Here is a 19,215-nt window from a genome sequence, read left to right on the forward strand (position 1 = left end):
TTTTTGATAAAACAACAATTTAAATATTAAAACTAAATTATATATTAAAAATTAAGTAAAAATAACTAAAATATACCGATATAAAACAATCAAACGCGTGTTTCAGTTCGTAGCTTTGGCCGCCATTTTGTGCGGGATTTTTTCTCTATGGGAAAAAGCATAGGTGACGTTGTGTCACGTGATACTGAAATCACTGTATACTGGTCAAAATTAAAGTTTGGATAAATGAAAGTTGAACGGCTCTAAACTCGAAATTAAGATCACAAATTCGATTTACTTGGTTTTGGAAATAGTGAATTAACGTTAACATTAACATTTTTATTTCGTAATTATTAAGAAGTTTTCTGATATTTTTATAGTATTTTCGGTTCATTTAAATAACTTTAAATTCGTGATTTAAATTATACATTTCAACTAAGTGGATTTAAATTATATGAAATATTTATAAAGGTAAAAAAGGACTAAATATATGAAAACCAAAAACACAACTATTAATTTAATTGAAAGAAGATTAATTTAGTTTTCCATTGCCGATACAAGTATAGGAATTCGTTAAATAAAAATCGACAAATTAAGAAAAATACAAATATTTTAATGAAATATAACAAAATATTAATAACAATTATATTCCAATACTGGCAATACAGTAAAAACAGTCCCAAAAAGTAACAACAATTGTTTAGCGTTTAAAGTAATAAAAAACTTTACAAAAATTATTTAATATAGTGTACAAAAAATTATAAAAAACTGTCATAAATTGTAAAACGTTTACAAATATTATAATGAGTCAACCTAATATAAAAAATCCCGAATTTCTTACAAAAAATCCAATTTGTCTACTTGCGTGACTTTTGCTCTTAGATAGCCTATGGCGGTTTAAAAATAGGGAATTTCATACCTTTATTTTATTTTATCAGGCAACGGAATCTACAATAGCGATACCTTGACGTCGCAAAGTTCTCGAAATAGTTGCAAAGAATAGCAACTGGCATTCATAAAACCCAGCTAGCAACGTGCCGTAACACCTATCGTCCTCGAACGACCTTGAAACGGTAGGGGGAGCTCAAAACCGTCACAAAGGTTGAAAGAAACATCTCTACAATGGCCTAAAATTCCCCCCGACAATCAACGGGGTTAAACCTTGCCCGTAGCCTTTGACCTACTAAAAGTGATTGGTTTTTTCCCGCCGTTTGGTTTTTACCCCCGCGGGAAGTTGGCAGGGGGTTCGTGGTGACCCCTAGCCGCGCCATGATTTAGGAGCCTCGATGACGTTACATTCGTCGCTTCCACGCGTTCTTGACCATTGACAACATCGACACTGATCGGCTCGCTTCGTTACATTTTTGACAAGTTTTCTCTCTCAAGAACTCACGATTTTATTTTCAATTTTCGACAAAGTTATATATTTATTTTTAAATTCCGTTAAAATCAATTCGTGAACAAGATGGTGTCCGTCTCAACTCTCGTGTCCACTATGCCGGCCATTCTGCCCTTGTCTCTGCTGTTCTACTTCGCCAGTATCGACTACGGACTGCCCATGACGAAGGATCATTTTAAATCGGAGTACGATTATATAATCGGTAAGTTTGATTTGGTTTTATTTAAAATCTATTTAAGTCTACTGCGCTACGTTTCAGAAACGCGTTATCGACCATTTTTTACTTTTGAGCCAAATATAAACGTACAAAACGCATTGTCAAATTATTCTGAGATTTACTTAATCTTGTCGTTGTCATATTCAGATTGCGTACTAAAATAAACCCCCAACAATTAGTTTTCAGTCAACTAAATACTGTAGTATTGTTATTTTCCATAAGAATTACAAAAATCGATTTATCTGAAATGCCATTTGTGGAGATACTGCGTTTCTGAAACGTAGGACGTTTGACATTAAATCTTTTTTAGTCTAGGTACAAAAATGCGTACAAAATTTTAAATAAAATCCACAGATCCTAGAATTTCTCTCTCGTAGACTTTATGATAAATCTACACTAAAAATATCCTGGATTTTTAAAACATTCCTAAAATTACTAATATTAGTTGTTATTAGTAATTTAAAATACTGTATCTTCCTGGTTGAGGTATTTTCGATTTGGTATTAATAGCTAAATTGTGACAGTTTTCTAGATTTAAGCTGTATTTTATCAAAAATGAATAATATACCTCTTAAGAGAAAAGTGTCTAGGATAAAATAAATTTACAAAGAACAAACCCGTGAACCATGGGCCAAAACTAAGGTTAAAAATAAACTAGTATTTTTAAGTATAGTATGTGTCCCTATCCTGGTATATTATTTGCATATAATTATATTGAGTGTAGTAGGATACACGCCGACGAAAATTGTTTAAACAAGACTACATCTCAATTCGAAGCTGAATTAGTTATTTTAACTTAAAGTTCAATGTAGTATAGAGTAATGGCAGTGCTACGTCACAAGACCTCACCCATGCCTTTTCCTATTCATAAAAAAATTCGCATCCACAATGGCGGCCATGGCTGAAAGCTACGGAGTGCTACTACTCTTTGTCCAGACAAAATTTTCGTCGTCGGGTTTCCTACTACACTGAATAATATCGTGGGGGACAGAAGCTTTCTTATTGTAAAGACAAAATTTTCGTCGTCGGGTTTCCTACTACACTGAATAATATCTTGCGGGACAGAAGCTTTACTCTATAGACTGTTTTTTGGAATTTTGCTGGGCGCGTCCATGTTGAGTTTACCCCCCCTTAACCCCCATTCTCCATATCCTGGGACCAAAGACCCGAGCCTAGACCCCCCAGCGGTGGTTCCAGGTAATGGCCGACTAGCGGGCTGCCAAAAAGAGGGGTCGAAAAGACCGCGAAAAAGTGTCCAGACAAATTTTTCGTCGTCGTGTTTCCTACTACACCGAATAAAACCTTGGGGTGGGACAGAAGTTAAATTCGTTTTTAATATTAGTTGTTGGGCCCGCAAAATGAAACGCGTAGGGAAGTAAATTACTCTACAATAAGGTATAGTTTACGCGTTCTTTCTAATACGAAGGAATTTCGATTTATAGACATCGGAGATAATTGGGGATCTCGAATTGAAGTTCTGTGAACTTTTGGAGATTTTTAAAACCGGAAGGCCGAACGCCGGACGACAATTTTCTTTTAGTTGGTTAACGAGAAGTCCTTAAGAAAAAACTTTTTTTGGGTAAAATTAACGTAATTTCAATCAAAACCCTATAGTTTCCCACTGAAGTTATCTTAATTATAATTTGAACCCAGCCAATTTTAAGAAAACCGAGTGAAAATGAACCCCTAAATCTTGACGCCGTTGTCGTAGGTATAGTCTGCATCTCGTAGTTGTTTTTCAAGAATAGGTAGTATCAGAAGTATAATTCTTGCGAGAGAAGTATCAATTTTAAGGTATAAAAATGACGGTTCGAAATAGTTAATGATGGGAGCCATTTTACCGGCGAGGCTGAACGTTTACCAAGCTTGTATTACTCCGCCTAGACATAAAATTGAAATACTTTTCTGTTAAGAAGCTTATGTACTTCTAGTCAGTGGCGTAGTGAGGTTATTTGGCGCCCAGGGCCAAACTCCAAAATTTGCTGTTTTTAAACGAAACCTAATCATTATCAATAACAAAATAAATATTAATATATTACAATTTAGTTAATATATTAAAAAAATTCCAGTTTCCAATATCCGATTTAAAACTTTATGCACCCCCCCTGACCGTCGGCGCCCGGGGCGTATGCTCTCCCCCCCCCACTACGCCTCTGCTTCTGGTACAATTATTGGTAGACCAATGTCACTTGACCTAACAGCAATCGTCGAGTGAATAACACTGAATACGGGGTAGCTAGTACCTTGGACTGTAGTGTCCTGTAAGATAGTAAAACGTTTGGGCTTTTTTTACCATTGGTCATATATCGGCTTTCCTCTTTGAAGGGTAATTCCCCCCCCCCCCTCTTGCCTAAAAAGAAATTGGCACCAGGGTAGGGTCCAAATTGGTTTTTGGATGGGTTTTTTTTTATTGTTAACGGAGTGTAATTTCCTACGTTTGAAACGACCTTGGTAGGTCGAACCCTTTTCTTTTGTCGTGAAAGTGTAGAGACGCTCTATTGCAAAGGATTTTTTTTAGAATGGTATGTCCCCCGTTTAAAGCTCGTGTCAACCGATTAGTGTGAGTAGCGGAGATATTTCGGTACTCTGCGTATGTTACTTGTCACCATGGATAGTCCAAGATTACCGTTTTTAGGGTCAATAGGAGATAGCATAAAAAGGTATACCGGGTAAAATTTATTTCGGGGGGGGGGGGGGGGTAACATTTGAGCGCCATCAAACGGTAGAAACCTTTAAAAATTGCTTTCAACAGGGTTGCCACGGTACCTGGAAAAGTCAAATCATGAAAAAGTTGGGGAATTTTAATATGGGGATAAAAATCATGGAAAAATCGGAATTTAAAAATAAGTCGAAAAGTCCGGGAATTTAATTTCAGTGGCAAATGGGAAACTTTTATTAAATATAAGTTAAACAAATTTAAATCTTGACAAAAAATAAGTCAGAAAATCTTCGGAGATGGTCTGGGAAGACCTGGAAAAGTCAGGGAATTTAAGAATGGACCTAAATAGTCAGGGAATTTTTAGAATTTGTAAAAAGTCAGGGAATTAAATTTTATCTTGGCACTTTTTAAAGGTTATTATTTAGACAAATTCTATGATTATCATTTATTTCCTTGAAAGTTTGGCTAATTTTTTCAACATTGCAAGAACCTTTTTACTGAAATATAAGTTCATTAATATTTATTAACTTCGGATAAAAGTCAAATATAAAATACAAATTTGGCCTTAAAAAGTCAGGGAAAACAGGGAATAGTCAGGGAATTTGAATCTCAAAATTTCGTGGCAACCGTGTAATAGTTACGTCGGTTACGTGTAGGGAGCTGTTGGCTCGCTTGGCATGAAGGGCTTGTCACCAACCTCCTACGCGTTGTAAACTGTCCACTTGATTTAAAATGCATTAAAAGCCATTAGCTGGCTTGGGCTTAGTATGGTACCTTGGGTATTAGCCTATCAAAAAATTAATTTCTTCCTGTAAATTTTTTTTAATTGGAAAAGTACAAATAGACAATTTCCAATTTTCTGGTTGGGAACATTGCGATATCATGTCAGTAGTTTCTAATACACGTCTCCTATCGGTATGTAAACCGGTCTATTTCCACTTAATTATGAAAGTCAATAGATTGAATCTATTTTTATCAACGTTGGCACGCGTCTTTGTGTCAAACCCACCCACAATCTCCCAAATATTTAATAAAATAGGTTAACTATGTCCCCAATTAAACATTTCGTATAAAAAGCGTATTGTCGACTGAGCCAAATTATTGGACACATCTGCTCTACAAAACATGGAACTTGAAAAGCCAACGGTACTAGCTTCCCCCTATTTTTTAAGTACCTAAAAAAACCTACTTCGCATTTCACTTGGAAGCCGGTTTTATTGGCAGACTTTCCCCGAAGGCTTTTTCGCGGAATTTTTCTTTAAAGCTAGAATTATTTTACGTAAATCTTCAAATTGTCATTAGAATTTTTAATATTCGCCCAGGGTAGGTACTTGATTGTGGGAATTTCAAACTGAATTGCATATTTGGCTCTTTTTTTTTTCTCGGGGTACAAATCACTTCTGCCTAGTTTTGTACGGTAATAAAGCGGGTATTGTGTCAGTAGAAGAAAGGTTTTTGGGTTGTTGAAATTTGCGGAATAAAATTGGACGCTATAAGCTGAGTCCCTAAGGGATTCGTAATAATATAAATAGCTATATTTAAATTAAAAAAAAGCTAAAATCCTACTAAGCGAATATCATTAATATAAAAAAGTGTTTAATAAGTTTAGTAGTAAATTTAAATGTACGGCCAGGGTAATTACCAAATTACATAATGATTAATCATTAATATTATACATAATTAACTATGATAAATGGCTCTAATAATTAGTATTTATATATACTATTAAAATAATAGAGTCGGGATACTTCATGACCAAAAGTTTCAATTAATTTACAATGAAAAAAAACTGCCGTGTTTATTTTTTATAAATAAATTTTAAAACTTTTAGTCATGAAGTATCCTGACTCTATTATTTTAATAGTATAAATATACTTTATTTTAATAGTACAATTATAACGCCATGACTTTAAATCGATTTAAAATTAAATATTTAGTATTTATATACTTTTGTGGTTACAATGTTTGAAGATATAAAACAAGTACATAGCGTGTGTCTATATTTACGCTCGTTAAGTGCCAGTCGAATAATAATAGCTGTGTGGGGTAACTTCTGAGTTGTCTGACGTCCAGCAGAAATGTGTGGTCATGGTAAAAATGTCTTCTAATAAAACTACAGGAGGAAGGTAGAGAATAGACCTTTCTATCAAGCAACATTGGCCTTATTGTTTTGATGTTGCTGCTGCTGCTACGTCACAGGTGACGTATCGGTGACGTACTATTACGAAAAGCCTTGAACACAAGTGTAAATTCGACGAGGCACCCTGTTTTTTAGTATAAAAACTGAACTGAACTTTTACATATTTCACGACGAATGAGCTACAAAAAGACTCAGCAAGCGTAGCTAATTTTATAGAAAGGCCTATTTGCTACACTTGTATATCACAAGGATTTCCACGGTACCTCGAATTCCTGGAAAAGTCGGGGAATTTTCAAATTAACCTAAAAATCGGAAAAGGGGAATTTTTAAACTAATCCAGAAATCAGGGAAATGTAGGGAAAAGAGGAATTTTCCAATAAACCTAAAAATCCTGGAAAAGGGGAATTTAATTTCGGTTGCAAATAGGAAACTTTTTCTAAACTACAGGTTAAAAAATACAATCTTGGCACTAAATAAGTCGTGAAAATCTCCGGAGATGGTCAGGGAAAGCATGGAAAAGTCAGGGAATTTGATTGTAAATAAACTGGCAACCCTGTATCGAACGTGTAAGCATAAAATTTTGGGTGACGTAAAACTGTTAGCTCCCTTAACTTTCTAAAATACTTAAGGATTTCCTTTAACTATAGGATTTTTTTTTGAAGTGGCTTTATTTTTATTCTCAGCTCTTTATAAGTTGTATTTGTTTCGAAATCTTGTACATCCGCAAAAGATAGTATTTCGGCTTGTGTTTTGTGGCGTACTTCCGGCATGCGTATGAACCGTATCAATGACTTCCTATGTACGCCGGAAATGAATGACCATCTTGCGGTCAGTGGTAATATTTTTATGTTTAGTGTTCTCGATTGGGCAGAGAGAATAGACTAGTTCGGAATTTAATGTAGCTTTTTAATACCGGTAGAGCATGGGTGTGAACCATCTTTACAAAAAATTAAGTGTCATGCTCTCTTTTTGTAAAGACTGCTTTTGGAAATTGGTGTTTAATGTAAACGCCTGCTATTGAGAATAATTTTTTCCTTTGACATCAACTAGATAATTACAACAGTCCTTTTCTGGTCAATATTACGTATGATACCTTGTATATTTTACGACCAATAATAAGTTTTAGTATCAACCTAGTTAACCCAGATGAAATGACCAGTCTAGGCACGTTAATTATTTTAGCTTAAACTATATATTTTAGTACGTATTGTTTACAAATTAAGATAAGCACTTAATAAGTAAAATTAATTAAATGTTAAGTTTAGTTATTTTTATTTCAATAAGTTTATTTTTGCATTTAACAATTTAATAAAAATAGTTAAGAGTGCTTAAGAACCAAGTTTATTTTAAAGGATTTTAATGCTTAGGAACTAATGAGTTTAGTGATTTGAAGTTAATTTCACTTGGGCTTTAAAAATTTGAATGCTTAATTTATTTTTATTGCTTAAAGTTAATTTTTTAGATCATTTTAGAGTTTTTAGTCTTTAATTCTTAGTGGTTAAAATTAACTTAGTTTCGTATAAAGTTATTTTGGAGAATTAAAATTAGCAAAAGATTTAATTTCAAAATATGCCAGAGTAAAAGCTAAAACTTAACTTTCCTCTTTGGCATAGGTTCAAAGTTCGATTAAATATTCCAATAATAATAATAATTGCCCCTAATAACACATTTAATATTAAAAACCTCAAAACGTTTTGAAAACTCCTACGAAGGTAGATTTAAGAAACTTTTGTAAGATGCTTCAAATTGGCCTCTGAGCTTTTTTCATGGTTGTTAAAACGTTTCGTATATTTTAACAAACCGTACTAATCCTAAGAAACAATTAAGGAGGAATTATGAAATGTTCTAGTTTGAGGTTGAACGCGATAAAAATTCATTAGGATATTTGATTTGGCACACTTTGATATCCATAGGGAATAAATGACCCCCATAAGTAAAATCGATTTCCACTTCATTGGAATTGGTAGTTTAATATAAATTATCTATTTTCCTGTCTGATGATAATGATTTAGCATGGGGAAATTCGTTGGATGTAAAGAATTTTAAAACCCTGGGATTAGTACGTGAATAATTTTTCTACACATTTAAATTTAAAGTTAGGAAGACTTTAAAATTGCAATAACTTTGTGCCTGTAATATTTTGCTTCATTTAACGTTAGACCAGAAGTACATATTTTAATTTCCAAATTTCTAATTTTATTAACTTAATTTATATTCGAAAATTTTTAAAATAGTTTTAAATTAACCAAACCCCAATGGTCTTGTTAGTAAAATTAGTATTTTGCTCAAACATTAATGCATTGCTACTAGTTATTTTTAATTAATAGCGTGCAATTCAGAATTATTGTTCCATATTTATGGTTGCTCAATTATTTCTGCCAACAAGTTTAAACAATGGCTAAGGATTATTGGCGCTAGTTACGTTAACCATAAATCGTAGCACGTGCTAGAAGACATATTTTAAGATTTAGTACTTAATACTCTCATTAAATCTTTTAAAATTTTAAGTTAAAGTCTTACCTAAAAGAATTTCAAAAGTTGATCCAGAATTTTTTTTAACTCTTGCACGGTTTAAATTTATAACCCTAAAAGTCATCCAAACACGTCATAGATAATGTTTTAAATTTCGCACGCTTTTAAAAGTGACTTCGTAACGAGCTTCAAAACCTTTTTCCAACTCCCACTTTACGCACCATTTTGTTTTTGAATAGTGAATTTATTGAAGTTTTTTTCGTTTCGGTAGCGACTTGCGTTAATATATTTCTTTTATAATGCTATGTATTGGGAATCGCGTTTTTAAAAGCAGGAGTGTGAGTAATATCCAGGAAAAGTTAGATATATATTAGTTTTTAATCCTAAACGGTTTTACTCCGGGGAGTTGCTTAACCTTTTTTATATTTCCCGGTTTTTAGTCGGTATTGACCTAATTTAGCGGTGAGATTTTGACAGTTATCCGAATTTGTTTTAGATTTCATGAGGGGATTGTTTGAAACAAATTCGATTAATAAAAGTACGCAGGCGTTTGGAAGGGTCGTAATTTTTGTTTCTGGAAGGTATAAGTTTTTACACGTACGAGACTTTTTAAAAACTTAAGCACGTGCGTCAAAAATGCATTATCCTAAAATGTAATTAAGTTTCAGAAAATTCCATATCTTATTCGCAAAGAAATATTCTCCAAAATGCAATGGATAATAATTTCCTTTAAAATTAAAATCCTAAACGTTTAAAATCCAGAATTGTAAGCGCTTACCTAATTCTTATTTTTATAATTTAAACTGATACATGCCGTCCAATTATCCAACCAAAAATTCTTAAAATTTAATTTTTCTAAAATTTAAATAAATTATAACCTCTTAAAATAATCCGGAATTTTCTTTAAAAAATGATTTTACGTTTCCTAAAAAAAATTATAAATCCACTTATAAATACCTAACTTGCTTATAAACAAACTAAAATAGTCTAAAATAACTTCTTATTTATTAAGAAATATTCTACTTAACCTGGAATTTTAAATTTGTTTAAAAAAAATCCGGCCGAAATGGAATTGGAAATATTCAAATTGTTAGAATTGATCTAAATATTTCTGTTTTTACTGATAATTTTAAATGTTATTTTACTACATGTTTTGGCACCGTTAGTGTCAAAATTATTTACTAACTGCTTATTTTTGTTATTTTACCAAGATTAAGTTCAATTGGTTGTTTACATCAATTACATAATATTAAGTTAATTATTTTCAAATATAAATATCAAAATATTCATATAAACTACTCCCCTATTAAGAAAAAAAACAATTGCTATCATTTATATTTAACTTAACGGACGTTCAATTTCCTTGTGTAGGAATTAGTGACATGTTTTATGGAATTAAGTAAAACAATACTACCCAAGAGTCTTCGCTTTACTCTTTTTTGGGAATTTTGCTGGGCACGTTCATGTTGAGTTTATTCCCCTTAACCCCCATTCTCCATATCATGGGACCAAAGACCCGAGCCTAAACCCCCCACCGGTGGTTCCAGGCAATGGCCGACTAGTGGGCGGCCGAAAAGACCCGTGATAAAGAGTGACCAAGTCCTCAAGCGACTTTTAAAGCCTATAATTCTGTTAGCTTCCGTTAGTACTTTCAATGGTGGCGTAACAGTCTAGAGCTTAGTAGAAAATCCTCTATACACCTCTCAGCAGAATTATAAATTTAATTTCGCTACTACGTTCCGTTCCAGAGTGTCGCGCGACTAGTGGGAAATAACGGAAGCTCCACCTTCCCTTCGATCTTCTTGAATAAGTCATGTTTACCAAAATAACTTATGTGGTCAGGGTTTTCAAATGACGCAAAAAGTGTCCACTTTTTATCCGCAATCAAATTTCCCTTAAACATGGATTTACCCAAGGATACTGTATAAGTGCTGGGTGTTAAAATAAACCATCCCTCCAGTTACAAATGTACCGAAGCACGCGTGAGTCAGCTTGGAAAGCAAAAGTTTGGCCACATTTGCTTTTCTAATGGTTCGATGAAATTCAGGTCATGACGAGACTAGCATCATCGAAATACGTGGCCGGGTGCACGGAAACCGCTCGCTAATATTTTCGGGGGCTGACTCTACGAAGACGTCAGCACGGATCTTGGCCCACCGGCGTGCCCTCAATTCCAAATTTTTACTCGTACCTTGATCTTATTGTGTCAATAGCCACGCGCCTATTAATGCCATCATTACCGTTATCACTAATTTATTGCGTTAATTCTAATGGTTGAGATATTTCAATTTTTGTTGACTTTTTTTTGGGGACAAAACTGGAAAAATGGACATTTTATATTTCAATTTTTTCAATTTAAAGGAATTTGGTCGAATAATTATTTGAAGGAATTTGGTCGAATGATTATTTGAAGGAATTTGGTCGAATGATTATTTGAAGGAATTTGGTCGAATGATTATTTGAAGGAATTTGGTCGAATGATTATTTGAAGGAATTTGGTCGAATGATTATTTGAAGGAATTTGGTCGAATGATTATTTGAAGGAATTTGGTCGAATGATTATTTGAAGGAATTTGGTCGAATGATTATTTGAAGGAATTTGGTCGAATGATTATTTGAAGGAATTTGGTCGAATGATTATTTGAAGGAATTTGGTCGAATGATTATTTGAAGGAATTTGGTCGAATGATTATTTGAAGGAATTTGGTCGAATGATTATTTGAAGGAATTTGGTCGAATGATTATTTGAAGGAATTTGGTCGAATGATTATTTGAAGGAATTTGGTCGAATGATTATTTGAAGGAATTTGGTCGAATGATTATTTGAAGGAATTTGGTCGAATGATTATTTGAAGGAATTTGGTCGAATGATTATTTGAAGGAATTTGGTCGAATGATTATTTGAAGGAATTTGGTCGAATGATTATTTGAAGGAATTTGGTCGAATGATTATTTGAAGGAATTTGGTCGAATGATTATTTGAAGGAATTTGGTCGAATGATTATTTGAAGGAATTTGGTCGAATGATTATTTGAAGGAATTTGGTCGAATGATTATTTGAAGGAATTTGGTCGAATGATTATTTGAAGGAATTTGGTCGAATGATTATTTGAAGGAATTTGGTCGAATGATTATTTGAAGGAATTTGGTCGAATGATTATTTGAAGGAATTTGGTCGAATGATTATTTGAAGGAATTTGGTCGAATGATTATTTGAAGGAATTTGGTCGAATGATTATTTGAAGGAATTTGGTCGAATGATTATTTGAAGGAATTTGGTCGAATGATTATTTGAAGGAATTTGGTCGAATGATTATTTGAAGGAATTTGGTCGAATGATTATTTGAAGGAATTTGGTCGAATGATTATTTGAAGGAATTTGGTCGAATGATTATTTGAAGGAATTTGGTCGAATGATTATTTGAAGGAATTTGGTCGAATAATTATTTGAAGGAATTTGGTCGAATAATTATTACATGCGGTACTTCGAGCTATGGTCACGTTAATTTAATTTGTTTTGGTTGGCTTTCGAGCGAAATTAAACTGTCCATTCTTGAGAAAATGACTTGCACCTCTAATTCTAAATTAAGGAAATTTGTGTACGTACCAAATTTGAAATTAACCTCAATTTTTAAGTACCCGCAACATTCATTGTTAATTTCGTTATTTTTTAGCCATGGTTGAGTTAATTTTAATATCTTGTGTTTTTATTTTTGGCTGAAGCTCAATGGCCGAAGATTTTCTTAAAATTAAAAAATGCTAATATTTTTTGTTAAATTACCTAAAATTTTAGTATATACCATTTAACCTACGTTACTAAACATTTATTTCGTTAATTTTAGGTATAGTTGAATTAATTTTTTAAATTTTTATTTAATTTTTAAACAATTCATTGGGCGCACTTTCAAGAAAAATTACTTTTTAATTTCAAATGATTTGTTTACGACCATAGTTCGTAGTGGCTTAAAGTAACCCGAGATGATAAATCAGACTAACTATAATTTTACGTGGTTACTTTGCGGGCTTTCACTTAACAAATTTCTTACGGTCCATTATCTTTCCAAATTCCCCCTGGCTTTAAAATTTCCCTGTAGACACACCAGCTAAATCCTATCGGTAATACCTAGACTAACTTTAAATTTCTAGCTACGTGTACTATATATTGTATAATTTATCTAACGGAATTGTAGCAATATCGCGTGTAAAGATTACCGTATGATTTCAGAAAGCGAAGAAAAATCGACTTTTCTCTTGAAAGATAAAAAAAAATCTTGTGTAGGTCGGTCGTCTACCTTAGTGACTCTGGGTTGAAATGACTTCGTGATTTCAGGATCATGGTTATATACATTCGCTTCCTTGAAACAAAATGAAGGATGCCATTCAAACCGGTTTCTTGCCGGCAGAATATTAAAAAATAGCCCATATTTTATGGGTACAGAGGATTTTCGTTTTTTTTAGCTGTCACCCAGGCCATTTTTTGATCAAAGATTTTGATTTAGGGATTTAGTAGTAATCAATCTATTTGTACAGTTGAGATTCTTTTTTATCCGTCAGTAATCGAATACTTCCAACTACTTTTGAGGTTTTATTTATCAAACCTTATTTTACGCCATAAATTTTTAAATATAATTTATTTTACGCCATTAATTTTTAAATATAATTTATTTTACACCCTTATTTTGAATTAAATGCAATTTATTTTACACCCTTATTTTGAATTAAATGCAATTTATTTTACACCCTTATTTTGAATTAAATGCAATTTATTTTACACCCTTATTTTGAATTAAATGCAATTTATTTTACACCCTTATTTTGAATTAAATGCAATTTATTTTACACCCTTATTTTGAATTAAATGCAATTTATTTTACACCCTTATTTTGAATTAAATGCAATTTATTTTACACCCTTATTTTGAATTAAATGCAATTTATTTTACACCCTTATTTTGAATTAAATGCAATTTATTTTACACCCTTATTTTGAATTAAATGCAATTTATTTTACACCCTTATTTTGAATTAAATGCAATTTATTTTACACCCTTATTTTGAATTAAATGCAATCTATAATATAAAATTAGTTCTATATTATAAGTGTTATTCGTCAATATGGTTAATTCCTGTTTGTTCTAAAGTAGATCATTAACTGTCATTATTATGAAAGATAACTTGCATGAAGCCAAAATAGGTTTAAACGTAAGATTTAAAGATAGTATGTCACTAGAACACTTAATTTTATATATTAACTAAACTTAAATCTTCAACCTTAATAACATTGAAATTGTGAGATTATGGTTTTTGAAAACTAACTCCAAGAGGAGCATTTTTCAAGAAGTGAAAACTTTAAACAATGCGACTATTAAACACAAGTCGAGAAAAATAATCTTCAGATTAGGGTTAATACATTTCACGACACTGTAAAAATGACAATGACACTAAAACCAGTTATCCCAATTGTTTAGGATTTGTCAATGTCGCACGCTTGTGGTGTCACGATTTATTAACCTTCTTCACGAAATATTTTAACATATAAAACCGTTTTTTATGCATAGTTATGACCTCAACTTTAGCTACAGTTCAGTCTTGATTTTGCTGTATGAATATTTCATAAAATTCGTATCGTATACGAACTTTCAAATTTTAAGGTCAAAATATAAAATATAATTTGTGCTCTTAGATTCTCTATTTTTAAACCATTCGTTGGTAAGTAGGGTAATTATAATTAAAACCGAATTTAACGAGGTTATATAAAGACCATAATATGGGCTCTAATGAGCTAGTTTTGAAACTTGGTATGAGGACTGGAATTTTTATAATCCTTGTTTCAAAGAATCATGATTTATCTAGTCACAGTTAGAATGTTTATGCAGAATATTTTTAAAGTATGACTCTAAAACCAATTTTTCCCCTTGGCCAAGCTTTTTATTATAAGCCAGATTCAACTGAACTTCAGTTTTATAAAAAATAAAACTTTGTTAATATCAAATATTATTGCTACCAGTTGCGATTTAGAACTTTAAAATTTAAATGGTTTAATTTTACTTCAATAGTATTGTTGAAAATAAGAGTTTTATTTAATATTAACTGTCGTTGAATTAAATCTAATTAAAATAGACCACTTAAATTAATACTACAAAAATAATTAGCTAATGTGGTTATAAAATATAAAAAATTATTTACTATCATATTTCAAAGAAAATATTTTATTTCACGGGCCAATGAAATTAAAATAAAATAAAATAACATATTTCTGATGAATACAGGACTTTATGATATAGACAGGGTAACCATAGTAACTATAGTTTTTAAAGATGCTTATTTCCAACACTGTTCGCCGATAGTTTTCGACTATTTCTATCGGTTATCAACTTTATTTTGAATGCTATTCCCCCTTTAAATAATTTTGAACACAAGTTTTCTCTTATTGTATAATTTTCTCCTATTTCTTCTTCCCCCCCCCAATTTTCTCCCTATTTATATTCCTATGTTTCACTGATAAAACTTCCTATAATTCCTTTAAAGGAATAAAAAATATACTGCGGTCACCCTGTATAGAATTAACTTATTTGGTGGATCTAGAATTAACTTATTTGGTGGATCTAGAATTAACTTATTTGGTGGATCTAGAATTAACTTATTTGGTGGATCTAGAATTAACTTATTTGGTGGATCTAGAATTAACTTATTTGGTGGATCTAGAATTAACTTATTTGGTGGATCTAGAATTAACTTATTTGGTGGATCTAGAATTAACTTATTTGGTGGATCTAGAATTAACTTATTTGGTGGATCTAGAATTAACTTATTTGGTGGATCTAGAATTAACTTATTTGGTGGATCTAGAATTAACTTATTTGGTGGATCTAGAATTAACTTATTTGGTGGATCTAGAATTAACTTATTTGGTGGATCTAGAATTAACTTATTTGGTGGATCTAGAATTAACTTATTTGGTGGATCTAGAATTAACTTATTTGGTGGATCTAGAATTAACTTATTTGGTGGATCTAGAATTAACTTATTTGGTGGATCTAGAATTAACTTATTTGGTGGATCTAGAATTAACTTATTTGGTGGATCTAGAATTAACTTATTTGGTGGATCTAGAATTAACTTATTTGGTGGATCTAGAATTAACTTATTTGGTGGATCTAGAATTAACTTATTTGGTGGATCTAGAATTAACTTATTTGGTGGATCTAGAATTAACTTATTTGGTGGATCTAGAATTAACTTATTTGGTGGATCTAGAATTAACTTATTTGGTGGATCTAGAATTAACTTATTTGGTGGATCTAGAATTAACTTATTTGGTGGATCTAGAATTAACTTATTTGGTGGATCTAGAATTAACTTATTTGGTGGATCTAGAATTAACTTATTTGGTGGATCTAGAATTAACTTATTTGGTGGATCTAGAATTAACTTATTTGGTGGATCTAGAATTAACTTATTTGGTGGATCTAGAATTAACTTATTTGGTGGATCTAGAATTAACTTATTTGGTGGATCTAGAATTAACTTATTTGGTGGATCTAGAATTAACTTATTTGGTGGATCTAGAATTAACTTATTTGGTGGATCTAGAATTAACTTATTTGGTGGATCTAGAATTAACTTATTTGGTGGATCTAGAATTAACTTATTTGGTGGATCTAGAATTAACTTATTTGGTGGATCTAGAATTAACTTATTTGGTGGATCTAGAATTAACTTATTTGGTGGATCTAGAATTAACTTATTTGGTGGATCTAGAATTAACTTATTTGGTGGATCTAGAATTAACTTATTTGGTGGATCTAGAATTAACTTATTTGGTGGATCTAGAATTAACTTATTTGGTGGATCTAGAATTAACTTATTTGGTGGATCTAGAATTAACTTATTTGGTGGATCTAGAATTAACTTATTTGGTGGATCTAGAATTAACTTATTTGGTGGATCTAGAATTAACTTATTTGGTGGATCTAGAATTAACTTATTTGGTGGATCTATAAAATATAATATAATGAAAATATCACAACCAAAATTAAAATTTCCGATTGTGATTAAATAAATTCGATTCCCCCAGTTACTTCGCTTGACTGCAGTCAAAAACTTGCGTGTCATTCCAAAAAAAACGGAATGCTCTCCCGTTTTTCAATATGTCTGAAGATATTATTTTTTATTTATCCTTGGATATTACGGTTGAATAATTTTGATTATATTTTTTCTGGATGCATCCTCGATATTTGGTCTACCGCGGTGATACCTTGGCATAGATTTCAAAGATGGTTCAGTGGCTCAAAATCCGGTACCAAAATCACATTTCCTACTTCCACATTTAGCGGGAAAACGAAAGTTTCCAGATCTTGAAAATAAAAATAACGTACAATGGCTAAAAATTGTAGATTTCAGGAAATTTTGTTAGTCTGAAAATTGGTAGTAAATCTGGATTTCGTAAGTTAATGACCTACGTGCTTTTCAACACTGACATTAGTTCGGGGATAATTTTTCCAAATTGACATGATTATTGATATTTTTACTTAAGTTCTAAATTATGTTTACGATGAGAAACAAATTTTAAAAACGCTGTCGCCAGGTTTAATATAAGCTAAAGGTAATTGGCGCTAGTTACGTTGAAACCCTTACGTACCAGACGTACAGTGTTAGTTGAGCTTTTTTGGTTATGTTTCGTACTTCCTTTAAAGAAACACACCTATAATAAGTCTATAATATTGTTCCATACGTTTGTCACTTTGGGGAATATTTTACTGAGAGCTAGTAACGAAGTGACGTCATCACAATAAGAAAATCTCCCCCTAGCGAGGCGCTGTCAAAGGCTACGTGTGACGCGGGAGCAAGAGGACTCAAAAACGGCGAAGCCCGTAATGCAGTCTGTCTTGTGAATAGCTCTCTGTAAAACGTTTGCTTGCGAAAAATAGTGTCACACTTATGTAAATATATTATACACTTATTTCGACTAAGGCAATTACCATAATGCGTGGAGTGATGTTGAATTCGTCATATCCGAAACGATAAACGCTTCTAGCGACATAAAGAACGGGTCTTATTATCCTACGCACGCGCTCTGACGGCGAGTCAAAGACACAAGTATTAGGCCTACCTAATCAATCTCATCAAAAACGTGTGGGTCATTACAGAAATCTGTTAGAATTTACCATACGGGAGATAGGAAACTGACACACTTACGTGAAACATAATTATATACTCATATTTAACCCAATGTAAACCATCTTGGTCTTAGTCTACCAACTTTTTATAGTCTGTTATTACGCAATCGATACTCGTTAGCTAAGTTCACATTGAATAAAAATTTACTTTGATCCAACTATCTTTGTAAACTTAGAAGAACCCAGTGCGATTTTTAATAGTACTCGATTGTTTACTGTTTACCATCTGGTATTAACCTAATTTCTTTATCCAAAAGTAATTACTATAGCTTGTCTCCTAAGCCCCTTATTATAAGTTAATCCTAATATGGATACCGTCATGTTTTGGTTTCCGAAATACCCCATTCCATTTCAAAACTGTGGCTTATTATAGTCTATAATTGCTACTTTCGTAGCAAACCAGTGAATAAAAATAAAGCTATATTCCGGTTATTCATTAGAAATACAAAGGGGTATTAAAAATGGATAAAAGAAACGAATTGTGGTCAAGGTACGGCGATGGACATGAATCTGCGAGGATTTATGGGTCATCCGTGACCTATGACTAAATTTGGTGGGCTTCTCTATTGTTAAAAAGTCCCGATTTTTGGAATTCACAGGGGGTTCTATTGTCATGAGTTTCTCCTAAAAAGATGGGGCGAGAAATACTTTGATACCTTCAGATAAATTTTTTTTTAAGCTCTACCCAAATTATTTTCTACCCTTTTCTGATTCTTAAAGTTGATAATGAACATTAAAGCGAACCAAAATTTGCTTTGAATTGAGTGTTTTACAGAAATGTTTCAAATTTTAATAACAATAATGAAATAAGGATTTAACGAAATTAGTTAAACAAATCATTCGGAAAAATTAAATTTAATTAAAACTTTAAAATACATGATATAAATAAATTTATACGGTGAATAACACCTGATATTCAATTTCAAATTATCTGTAAAGATACTTTTATTATTTCTAAAAGTATTTCGTGAACATGCTATTATAGGGTTAATTATAAAATAAAAAATTAATCTCAATGAGATTACATTTTTCTTTATGGAATATAAAATATTTTTTAAAAATAACGGTATTTATTGTGCACAATTTAAATTATGTGAACAATAAATACAGTTGAGTTTTAAAGTGTTTCTTTATGCACAAGTAGCCACAAAATAGTTATTGAATGTTATCT

The 19,215-nt window shown here is 31.9% G+C and overlaps 1 protein-coding gene across 1 annotated transcript in view; it reads left to right on the top strand.

Moving 5' to 3' along the window:
- The first annotated feature begins 1,259 nt into the window (after window positions 1-1,259).
- The window catches only part of LOC149958970 (glucose dehydrogenase [FAD, quinone]-like), a 37,329-nt gene continuing 19,373 nt past the window's right edge, over window positions 1,260-19,215 (top strand). Inside the window, exon 1 of the mRNA XM_090166334.1 lies at window positions 1,260-1,580. Coding sequence (XP_090022460.1) covers window positions 1,445-1,580 — 136 coding nt within the window. The 5' untranslated portion in view covers window positions 1,260-1,444. The remainder of the gene's footprint in view (window positions 1,581-19,215) is intronic.

The sequence above is a fragment of the Leiobunum rupestre genome, chromosome 2, assembly GCF_980474605.1.
Source record: "Leiobunum rupestre chromosome 2, qqLeiRupe1.1.hap1, whole genome shotgun sequence".
NCBI classification, from domain to species: Eukaryota; Metazoa; Arthropoda; class Arachnida; order Opiliones; family Sclerosomatidae; genus Leiobunum; species Leiobunum rupestre.